General features: G+C 61.5%; 1 protein-coding gene across 1 annotated transcript; it reads left to right on the forward strand.

The window, feature by feature from the left end:
* The first annotated feature begins 10,977 nt into the window (after positions 1 to 10,977).
* Positions 10,978 to 11,400, forward strand: PHLDA2 (pleckstrin homology like domain family A member 2). Its single transcript, XM_052662171.1, has one exon. The coding sequence runs from the start codon at positions 10,987 to 10,989 to the stop codon at positions 11,398 to 11,400; it is 414 nt and encodes a 137-aa protein (XP_052518131.1). The 5' UTR covers positions 10,978 to 10,986.
* The last annotated feature ends 422 nt before the right edge of the window (positions 11,401 to 11,822 follow it).

Below are 11,822 nucleotides of genomic sequence, written 5' to 3' on the forward strand. Positions count from 1 at the left end.
CAGTGCACGGGAACATTTGTGTGAATGCACACCAGGGCATGGAAGTGCCTGTGCAGGAGTGCACACCAGTGCGTGAGAATACCTGCGGGAGTGCACGCTGGTACGTGGGAACAACTGTGTGCACAACAGTGTATGGGAGCACCTGTGTGAGTGCACACCGGTGCACGGGAACATTTGTGTGAATGCACACCAGGGCATGGAAGTGCCTGTGCAGGAGTGCACACCAGTGCGTGAGAATACCTGCGGGAGTGCACGCTGGTACGTGGGAACAACTGTGTGTGCACAACAGTGTATGGGAGCACCTGTGTGAGTGCACACCGGAGCGTGGGAGCGCCCCTGTGTGAGTGCACACCAGTGTGTGGGAGCACCTATGTGCGGGTGTCCAGTCATCCCATGTGGAGGCTCCCAGCTCACCAGGAGGCTGGACGGAGGCGCTGCAGATGAGAGAACCACTGGGATGGCCCCTTTCCGCGTCCCCTCTGGGGAACCGTGTGGCAGACGAAGTGGGTTCACCTCCGGACAGTCGGGGTGGAGGGCGGCATGTTGTGGTTACTCAATGCGGCACTGGGTTTTGTTTCCCCTGTGGGGTAGGAAGGGTGGGCGAGGGTGCTCGGCGCTGGGGCCTCAGGCTGCCACTTGGCTGTTCTGGGTACACTTGGCAAGACTGCCGCGCGGAGCCCTGCAAATGTGCCCTCTCCACCAAGCACTAGGGCTCTGACTCCACAGCCACGGCCCCTCACGGGCCCCCGGGTTCGGTCAGGCCTTGCCATTGCAGCTGGAAGGTCACAGAGCGTCCAGGAGCATTGCCCAGAGCCATCAGCCTGGAGGCAGCAGGGCGGTGGCACTCGTGGCACTCAGCTCTGCCTGGAGCTGCAGCTGCCTTGGCCCAGCGCTGCCTGTGTGGACAGGCCTCCACCTCTGCCCACTGCCGCGGGCCGGGTAGAGCTTGGATGGCCTGGGCGCCCGCCCGGCCTTCACAACGCTCCTCAGGGGTCCCCTCCTGGGGTCTCTGCCGTGAGGCTCCCCTTGCCCTCCTTGCTCTGTTGCAGGCCCCAGGGCCTGGTTCCCTGCCTCTCCCAGGGCTGCGCCTCGTCTGTCACTGCGTCCTCAAAACCGAGGGGTGGACTCCAGGTCCAGGGGCCACTCTGACCCCCTCCTCCGCCAGCCTCGGCACCCCAGCTTCTGGGAGACACACGGCCCAGCACACAGGCCTCGGGGTAGGAGCCCCCGGCTGAAGGTGGCCGCAGTGGCCATGCACCCCACATGGGGCAACACTTGACAGCAGGAGCCCAACGACACGGGGGTCTCAGAAGTGTCACCTGAGTGGGTGGGGCCTGGGACATGTGTGCACACTTGTTGCGTGGGGAGGTGTACGCGTCACTGTATCTGAGTTTTCACAAGCCCCACAGATGGGGGTGGTTCCACTTAAAACTCTGGTTTTGCTCTTATGGGTTAGGGGTTTTGGCCCCAGGGCCTGGCATGGGCACCAGCCCTCCTGGCCCCTGGCTCACCCTGGTGGCCGGCCTGCCGTGTCGGTTCACGGCCTCCACTCTGGGGCAGGGGCCCCACAGAGTTCACTTCTTCCAGGGCCCAGCTGTCCCCCCAGGCCCACGGATTCCCCCTTCAGTCCAGGCCGTGACAGGGCCAAGCTGACTCAACCCAGTGGTTCCTGCCCCCTGAACTCTTCCCAACCAGGGGGCCGGGGTTGGGTGGGCTCGCCCTGGAGGTGGGCGACTAGGCTGGACAGAGCGGGGGTGGAGCCTAGGGTAGGATCTCTGGCCTAACGTCCACTCAGTCTCTCCTCCCTACTCCCCTTTACTGCCTCCAAGAGTCCAATGGGCCGGGCAATGCTGGCTGGGCTACAGAGGCCTGGTGGGACAGGGACCACCTCCAGCTGCGCCGTCAGCCAGGCCCCTGGTGGATGCAGGCGCTGTGCCAGGGGCTGGGCCCTGCAGGAGGGCACGGTCCCGAGCACGGGTGACCCTTGGCTAATAGCCACCGTGCCGGACTCAGGCCCCTGCCTCCAAGCCCTTGTGAGCCGGTTCCTTCCTGTGGGGGCAGATGTTTCCCCTGGCCCCAGGCTCAGGGCAGGGCCATGTGGGCAGCAGGAGCCCATGACCCCAGACCCAGCCATCCCCCCACTCCCCCCAGAGTCGCTGGCAAGCAGTCCCCGACAGCAGGAGTTCTAGGACCCTCCTGGCCTGGGCAGGCCTCTGAACTCGCCCTGATGCTCTGGACACCTCAGCCTCCTCCTCACAGCCCTGGAGCCTGTCTGTGGATTCCCACCAGGCGCTGGCCCTGGAGACCCCCATGAGTCCCGCCTCCTCAGGCCACTGGAAAGGTACAGCCCAGCTACACTCCAAGGCCAAGGCACCATGGTGTGCCTGGGTGCAGCCTCCGCCCTCTCCCAGGTGTCACTGCTGGCCCAGTCACCAGCCCATCTGGCCACGCCAACAGCTCGGAGAGGCGGCCAGACGTGGCTTTCCGTGACAAGCCGACAACCCCGGCCTAGCTCGTGGGGCCTGTGGCCCTCGCACAGGCCACAAACGGCCTCTGTGGTCTTCCCCGGGGGCTCCCCAGGGCCCTTCTTGCAGTCGAGCATGCCTACCTGGCTGCGGCCTGCCCAGGTCTTGGTTCTGCATCTGGGGTCTGAGTGGACCCATCATTTCCTGCCCTGGGGATTCAGGGAGGGGAAGCTGGGGTGCGAGGCCAGAACTGCCTCCTTCCCAGACCCTGAGTACAGGGCTGGCTGCCCACACCACCTCCCCAGAGCCTGCAGGCTCAGAGCCCAGGGCCTCCGTGGGGCTCGGTCATCCTCCTGGGGACAGAGGCTCCTGGGGGTGGCGCTGGGCCCCCGCAAGACGGGCGTCCTCCCGCCTCAGGAGGTTCCAGGGTGGGGCAGGGCAGATGGCTACAGAACAGGGTAGGGTGGGCAGGAGGCAGGGGAGTGGGTGCCAGGACCCTGGTCCTCAAAGTGGGAGGCACAAGGGGACACCTGAGAGCATGAGGTGCCTGGGCTGGTCTGAGGGGGCCCGGGGACCCAGAGCCAGGGTGCCCGGCCCCTTAGCAGCTCATGGGTGGGGGCCGAGATGGGGCTGGCGGCTGGCAGGGGTCTCATGTAGAGACCTGCCCGAGACTGCAGTGCCCAGCGAGAGGCCGATGCCCCAAAGAAAGCAGAGCCTCCACCCAGAGGAGGGGCTGAGGGGACCCCCTGGCCAGGTCCCTCCCCACTGCTGGTCCCCTATCAGCCACCTCCTGGGGCAGCCCAGGCCCCTCGGAACGTCCCGAGCCTGCCCTCCTCTCCTCTGGCTTCCCTCCTGGCCAGGAAGTGTTTACTGCCAGACCATGAGGGGCTCCGTCTCCTTGTTCACACCTGGGGAGAGCCAGGTGATGTGGAGAACCCCTGCTCACCTTGAGGACCCAGCTCAGAGTCACCGGTGGTCTCCACCTGTGGTCAGCTGACGACCCCATCACTCTGTCTCACACGGGCTCTCATCTGCCAGCCACCTGGCTGCAGGCCCGGGGGAGGGTGAGAGTGGGTGGGCAGGGTTGGGGGCAGGCTCACTATCAGAGCCCCTGGGGGCTGTGTCAGTGTCCTGGGGCGGCTGTCACAAATGACCACGAAGTGTGGAGGCCAGAAGTCCCGGATCAAGGTGTTGGTGGGACCACGTCCCCTGCCAAGACGCTACAGGAGGGTCCTCCCGCCTCCTCAGTACTTGAACTGAGAACTTCCAGATGTACAAGTTGGGTTTCGAAGAGGGAGAGGAACCAGACGTCAAATTGCCAACATCCACTGGATCATTGGAAAAGCAAGAGAGTTCCGGGAAAACATTTACTGTTTTATTGACTACGCCAAAGCCTTTGACTGTGTGGGTCAAAACAAACTGGAAAATTCTTAGCAAGATGGGAATATAGACCACTGTATCTGTCTCCTGAGAAATCTGTATGTGGGTCAAGAAGCAACACTTAGAACTGGACATGGTACAACGGACTGGTCCAAACTTGGGAAAGGAGTGTGACAAGGCTGTGTGTTGTCACGCTGCTTATTTAACTTATATGCAGAGTAAAGTGTTAGTTGCTTACTCACGTCCAACTCTTTGCAACCCCATGGACTGTAGCCCGTCTGGCTCCTCTGTCGGTGGAATTCTCCAGGCAAGAATAGCCGAGTGGGTAGCCGTTCCCTTCTCTAGGGGATCTTCCCAACCCAGGGACCGAACCCAGGTCTCCTGCGTTGCAGGCAGGTTCCTTACCATCTGAGCCCCCAGGGACCGGCTTATACGCATGGCGCATCAAGCAAAATGCCAGGCTGGATGAGTTACAAGCTGGAATCAAGGTTGTCTGGAGAAATATCAAAAGCCTCAGATATGCAGGTGATACCCCTCTAATGGCAGAACGTGAGGGGGAACTAAAAACCCCTTGATGAAGGCGAAAAGCTTTTTTTCCACAAAGCTGGCTTGAAACTCAACATTCAAAAAACTGAGATCATGGCATCTGGTTCTATCAGTTCACTTCAGTTGCTCAGTTGTGTCCAACTATTTGCAACCCCATGAACTACAGCACACCAGGCTTCCCTGCCCATCACCAACTTCTGGAGTTTATTCAAGCTCATGTCCTTTGAGTTGGTGATGCCATCCAACCATCTTATCCTCTGTCGTCCCCTTCTCCTCCCGCCTTCAATCTTTTTTAGCACTTTTCAGGGTCTTTTCCAATAAGTCAGTTCTTCACAGCAGGTGGTCAAAGGATTGGAGCTTCAGTCAAAGGATTGGACTGAGCTTCAGCATCAGTCCTTCCAATATATATTCAGGACTGATTTCCTTTAAGAGTGACTGGTTTGATCTCCTTGCAGTCCAAGGAACTCTGAAGAGTTTTCTCCAACACCACAGTTCAAGAGCAGCTCAGCTTTTCTTTTATGGTCCAACTCTCATATCCATACATGACTATTAGAAAATCCATAAGTGTGACTAACTGGATCTTTGTCGGCAAAGTAATATCTCTGCTTTTTAATATGCTGTCTAGGTTGGTCATAGGTTTTCTTCTAAGGAGCAATCATGTTTTAATTTCACGGCTGCAGTCACCATCTGCAGTGATTTTGGAGCCCAAGAAAATAAAATCTCTGTTTCCGCTGTTTCTCCATCTATTTAACATGAAGTGATGGGACTGGATGTCATGATCTTCATTTTTTGAATGTTGAGGTTTAAGCCAGCTACTTCACTCTCCTCTTTCACCTTCATCAAGAGCTCTTTAGTTTCTCTTCGCTTTCTGCCACACGGGTGGTGTCATCTGCATATCTGAGATTATTGATAGTTGTCCCGGCAGTCTTGATTCCAGCTACAGAGTACATCATGTTAAATGCTGGGCTGGATGAAGCACAGGCTGGAACCTGGTCCCATCAGTTCATGGCAAATAGAAGGGGAGAAAGTGGAAGCAGTGACAGATCTTATTTTATTGGGCTCCAAAATCGGTGATAGTTGAACCATAATGAAGGCTGAGCGCCAAAGAACTGATGTTTTCGAGTTATGGTGTCGGAGAAGACTCTTTAGAGTCCCTTGGACTGCAGGGAGATCCAACCAGTCCATCTTAAAGGAAATCAACCCTCAATATTCATTGGAAGGACTGATATGAAGCTGAAGCTCCAATACTTTGGCCACCTGACGCAAAGAGCCTACCCGTTGGTAAAGACCCTGATGCTGGGAAAGATTGAAGGCAGGAGGAGAAGTGGGCAACAGAGGACGAGATGGTTGGATGGCATCAAGTCAGTGGACATGAATTTGAGCAAACTCCAGCAGATGGTGAAGGACAGGGAGGCCTGGGGTGCTTGAGTCCATGGGGTCGCAAGGAGCTGGACACGACTGAGCGATGGAACAACAGCATCCGTGGATGGGCAGCTGCTTGCACGTCTGGCTGTTGGAACACTGCTGGGAACACAGGTGTGTGACCATGAATTCAGTTCTCTGCTTTCACTTCTTTTGGGAACAGACCCAGAAGGGGGACTGTTGGATGACATGATAATGCTATTCTTAATTTTTTGATGAAACACCAATACATTTTTTAAAAAGAATCAAAGGTCAGTCGCCACATCGAGAGTGGGCCTGGGGTGGGGTCGTGAGAGAGCAGTGCTCAGAACTTTGAAATCATTTCATCAGTTTCTTAACTTATTATATGAACAATCGGTCATTTGTTTTGGTAATTGTTTTAAGTAGTAAAGAATTTGATTAAAATATACATGACAGGGCTTCTTCCCTGGATGGCTCAGTGGTAAAGAATCCTGCTGTCCGTGCAGGAGACAAGAGATCGATCCCAGGAAGATCCCACATGCCGCGGAGCAGCTAAGCCAGGGCACCGCAGCTACCTAGCCTGTGCCCTGGAGCCCGGGGGCCACAGCTACTGCGCCCACGCGCCCTGGAGCCCGGGCACAACGAGAGAAACCACCACAGTGAGAAGCCCACGCCCCGCAACGCGAGAGGAGCCCCCATTCTCCGCAGCTGGAGAAAGCCCTGCGCTGCAGTGCAGGCCCAGCACAGCCTCTGGAATTTACGTGTGTGTGTGTACATATGCATAGACATGTACACCAAAAGCAAAGCCCAGATGACACAGCCCCACCCCAGGTGCTGCCCGAGACTCTGGGGTCGGGTGGCTGGGAGCAGGATGCCCCGCCTGTCCTGGGATGGCACTGCCCAGGCGGCTGAGCACCGTCCAGGAGGTGGTGGCCGTGCCTGCCCACTCGCCCTTTCTCCTTTCCCGTATTCGGCTCGTATGTTCGTCTGAGCGTCCAGAAGGGTCCCTTGTCTCCCAGCTGGCTCCCCTCTCTCCCCACTCCATGACGATGGGAGAGGACCCTCCTCTCAGCTCCCGCAGGCCTGGACCTGCCCGGCCCTGTCCCCACTGTGGGATGTCCTAGCTGACCAGTCAAGGAAACAGCCTCCACCAGCATCAGTCACTCTGACTCCAGAGAGCTGGGTTTCTTGGGCAGTAAGGTGGTCCACTCATGTCCAGAAACATTTCCTAAGCACCTGGGCTGGACCCCGAGGGTCCCGGAGACTAAGACACTTGTCTCTGCCTTTCCAGGACTGGTAGTGACTTCTGAGCAGGGTACTGATGGATGAACAGGAGTTCGCCAGGGCCCGAGGAGGGGGACAATGCTCTGGGTAGTGTGACTGTTTCTCATTCGATCTCCAGTGCCTTGTGAGGTGGGGCGTGCCCGTTGGACTCCAGCTGAGGGGGTCAGGGACACGGCCCTGAGGGACCAAGGCCGGGCTGATGGTGAGAGCCTGGAACCAGGTGGGGACAGGCCTCCTGCCTCCTGCCCTTGGAGCTCTCGCTTTTCCCAGGCCACAACTTTGAGGAGAGGAATTGAGGACAGGCCTGAGTCACAGGCCAATGGACTGTGTCAGGCTCAGGTCACGTGGTGTCAGGCCATCTCTCAGATGCTGCAACTCCAGGCAGCTTGGGCCTCCCCCATCCTCCCCAGGCCTGCACTGGAGCAGTCAATGACACCCCAAGTTGTGTGCTTGGTGAAAGCCAGCTTGAGGTCATGCCCAGCAATCCCAGAGGGCTTCCTGGAGGAGGGAGACTTCCAGGCAGGGGAGCAGGGCCGTTCCTCGGGGCCGTTCCTGAGCACTGCCACCCGCAGGAAGAACATGGCAGGGAGCCCCAGGCTCGGGGCTGCCATGACGCACAGCTTCCTCACAGGCTGCCCTTTGCCAGGCTGGTTGTGCTGGAGCCTAGAGGCCTGGCCTCGTCACCGCAGGGAAATGACCTCATGGGGAGTTTTGAAGAGGCGCCCTTGCTCCACCCCGGCCTGCCTGACACCCTCACCCAGCTAGGAAGGAAGGCAGGAGTCCCCAGCCGGATGTTTGGGGACCAGTCTCTGTCTGCCTGCTGGAAGGGGGTCCCCTCGGCTCCCTGTGAATCCCGGAAGCGGCCCTTGGATAAATATTAGTAAACTTGGCTCAGACCAGTGCTGCCTGACGCCAGTGTTGTGAGGCAGGGCCCCGCAAACACCCCCCAGCCAGCACCCGCTCAGCCCCTGAGCAGAGCCAGTTCCTGCCCCCAGGCTCGGGGCGCGGTCGGATGCGTTTGAGGCCCACTGGCTGGCTGTGTGACCTCCGCTGAGTCACTCAACTCCTCTGAGACCCCTTCTCCATTCCTTGCAGAACAAAGAAAGCCTCCCCAGTGGCCCCCAGCTCACGGGGTGACCCGGAGGAAGAAAGCAGAGCGACACTGGCCTCCCCAAAGTGCCAGGCCCCATCTCTCAGGCCAGGGCCCCCCCTGCCCCCAGCACCAACTCAGCCCAGAACCCGCTGGGGCCGGAGCTCCTTGTGGGTGAAGCCCGGGTCCACACTGCAAGCCTCCATCTCGGCCAGGAAGCCAGCCTGGCGGGCCCTCCCTGCTATCAAACAGCTCGGGGGGTCGCAAGGTGAGCCCTTCGCTTTGTCCTCACATTCCAAGGACCCTCCAACCGGCCTGCGTGGGAGGCGGGAGCAGGGTCCCCTCCTTGCTCCAGACCCACGCTGGCCTGGCTGAGTCAGGCAGGCAGACCTCCGGCTGGTGTGGGTGCAGCTGCCTGGTGGGGGTGGGGAGGGTGCCGGTGGACTCCCACCCGATGACCTGCCCTCCCAGCTCCCACGGACCCTCCTTCAGGACACCGCCCCCAGGCCGCTGGTCACTGGCTGGCCCTGGGGGTACCTGGCCAGTGGGGACAGGGAAGAGCGCCAGGTGGGCCTGCTGATCACCGCCCGCCTGGCCTCACCTCGTCCTCCCCGGGGCTTCCACTCCACATCTGAGAAAAGGGGCATGAAGAATGCCCCCCGGGACCTGGCTCAGCTGGCTCCTCAGGAAGCCCTCTCTGGCACCCTGGCCCCCCCCAGGGAGACTGCCAAGCCGTCCTCTCGGCCCCACGACCCCCAGCGCCCTCTCCACACCGAGTGCTCCTCAGGCAGGCAGGATTCCTTCCTTCTCCTCCAGGCCCCAGCACCAGCCAGGCCTGCAGGTACCCAGAAGATGCTCAAGCGACGCTGAGTGTCTGTGGTGTGCCTCATCCTAACTGAGCTTCCACTGCCTGGCGCCTGGGTCAGAGTAATGGCCAGAGGGCCTCAGAGGGGTCCAGGCAGGGTGCCAGGCACCCAGCCAGCTCACAGTGGCTCCCTAGAGGCAGTGGTGGAGAGCTCGGCCCCGGTCTGCCTCCCTGCGTCCCCCAAAAGCCCAGGACACAGAACCTTGGGAAGGAGGGTCAGCAGGCTCACCATTATCAGCTCTGCTGCGATGCTTTCAGCGATGGGGAAGTCAGCCCTTACATCTCTGCCCTTGCTGCCTTGAGGGGAGCTGTGTCTCCCCGCCCCCCCACCCACCCCGTGCTTGCGTCGTCCTCAGCCTTCTCCCCTGCTCCGCGCGCCTGCCGATTCCTGCTCCCGCGCGCCTGCCGATTCCTGCTCCCGCGCGCTGCCCGCAACCTGACCAGCGGGCCCTGTGCTTGATCTCTGCTCCCTTCCACAGGCCGGAGTCCTGGGCCCGACTCCACCTCTCAGCTGCCCCCATTCCACACCCCTGTCCATCCACTCAGGCCTGGCCCGAGCCGCCCACCTGAGCCAGCCAGCGGCGCCCTCATGGTGACCCTGCAGGGCCCGGGCTGGGAGGAGGCAGGGCCAGGGCAGGTGGCGGAGGGCCGGCTGGCGCAGGGTGGGCCTGCACCCAGGAGGTCCCACCTGTGGCTTCATGCTCCGCCTTCGCTGCCTTGGTTATTAATCCTTTTTGAACCAGAGTACCTGCGTTTCCACTTTGCACCAGGAGGTGGGGTGGCTGTCACACCCAACAGGACTCAGCTCACCTTGCTCCCTTCGCTTTGCAGTACCTGCCCAGGTCATAGCCAGGTAGGCTGTTTTGAAAGTGGGGGCCCTGGAGCAGGTGGGGCCCCACAGATCAGATCCCCTCTGTCGGCTGGACCCCCACACCTGGGAACCCGGCAGGAGCTAGTAATCACTTCCTGCTCCTGTTTAACCCTTTGAAAGACGATGATGAATAAGAAGACTAGTCTGGCTGGCAGGCCGTGACTCGGTGGCCCCCAACCCAGCCCAAGCAGACCCCCTCCCCGGGCAGGCACCAACCCCTTTCCCACCCCCTAGGCTCCCAGGACCCCCCGGCAGGTCCCCGTGTGTCCTCCCTACACCCCCACAGTGGAGAGGCCTGGAGGGCCTGGGAGGAGGGCTGACCCAGGAAGGGAGCTGGAGCAGCCTCACCTGCCCTCACGCTTGCTGGACACTACGGGGAGCTGTTCTAGCACTTTCTGTGGGTTGCCAAATCTAACAAGTGGCTGTTGTCTCTTAACGGAGTGAAAAGTGAAGCTCCCGACACCTGCTCTCCGGCCGGCCCGAACCAAGGAGGAGAGGGCCGGCGGGCGGCAAGGTGGGAGATCAGGTCGGCTGGGGCAGAGCCCCTAGAGGGTCTCCCCAGGAGGGACCCCCGGATGTGGAGGAACGGGGCAACCGCTGCCTCTGCCCCACAAGCCCTGCGCTGGATGTCAGGGCGCCTGGAAGGTGGGGGTCTGGGCTCCGCCATCACCCTCCCGGGGCCGGTCCGGGCCGCGGGTGCTTGCCCGGGTCTCCCGGGCAGTGAGTCACAGCGGGCAGGGCCGGCCACCGCGCATTCCTCCGTGGGGCCGGCGTCCGGGGAGGGGTGACTACCGTGAGTCGCCCCACCGGGCTGGGGGTGGGGGTTGGAGCGCCGGGGAATCGAGGGAGCGGGGCGCAGGCTGCAGACACGTGGACTGGGTGGCCCGGGGCGAGGATGCTGCGTGCAGCCCCGGGGCGACCGCGGCGGGCGGGGAGGGGGAGGCCGGAGGGGGGCGGGGCCGGGGGCGTGCCCGGGGCGGGGGGGGGCGGAGCGCGCCAGCGCGGCCACTATAAAGGCGGCTCCCACGCCGCCGGAGTGCATCGCTCACTCTGCCATCCATCGCTCGAGCGTCGTCTCCCTCCAACTGTCAAGCTGGCGAACATGAGGAGCCCCGGAGAGGTGCTGAGAGAGGGCGAGCTGGAAAAGCGAAGCGACAGCCTGTTCCAGGTGTGGAAGAAGAAGCGCGGCGTGCTCACCACCGACCGCCTGAGGCTGTTCCCCACCGGCCTCGGCGCGCGCCCCAAGGAGCTGCGTTTCCACTCCATCCTCAAGGTGGACTGCGTGGAGCGCACCGGCAAGTACGTGTACTTCACCATCGTCACCACCGACCACAAGGAGATCGACTTCCGCTGCGCGGGCGAGAGCTACTGGAACGCGTCCATCACGCTGGCGCTCATCGACTTCCAGAACCGCCGCGCCCTGCAAGACTTCCGCAGCCTCCGCGAGCGCGCCGCGGCCGCCGCGGCCGCCGCGGAGCAGGAGCCCGAGGAGGCCGGGGCGGGCGGCCAGTCCTAAGTCCCGCCGCGGTGAGTGCCGGCCGCCCGCTCGCCCGCGGCGCGCGGTGGTGGGGGAGGACGATTTCGGTCTCGGACGTCGGGTGGAGGTCCTGCCCCGTCTAGGTGTCAAGAGGGGACCGGGTGCCGCGCCATCGCGGCGCGCCTGGGGCGCGCGGGGAGATAGCGCTTTCCCCTTCCTTGTAGGGGCCTCGGGATGCCAACAGGCTGGACCCTGGCTGGCTCAGCCCCCGGGCTCCGGCACAGCTCCCTGAATCCTTCTCTCTCCACAGGACCATGCGGGCCGCACCATCGCGAGCCCAGAAGATGCCCGGGGAGACAGGAGCCGCGACAGCACCTAACTGCTGACCAGGGCAAAGGATATAGCCCGGTGCTACTCTACTTCACACACAACGACCTTTCCGTGCTGATTCACTGAGCCTC

The sequence above is a fragment of the Budorcas taxicolor genome, chromosome 25, assembly GCF_023091745.1.
Source record: "Budorcas taxicolor isolate Tak-1 chromosome 25, Takin1.1, whole genome shotgun sequence".
NCBI classification, from domain to species: domain Eukaryota; kingdom Metazoa; phylum Chordata; class Mammalia; order Artiodactyla; family Bovidae; genus Budorcas; species Budorcas taxicolor.

Excerpts from the sequence above, each read along its gene's own strand:
- PHLDA2 (XM_052662171.1), top strand. The coding sequence starts at position 10,987 with ATGAGGAGCCCCGGAGAGGTGCTGAGAGAGGGCGAGCTGGAAAAGCGA.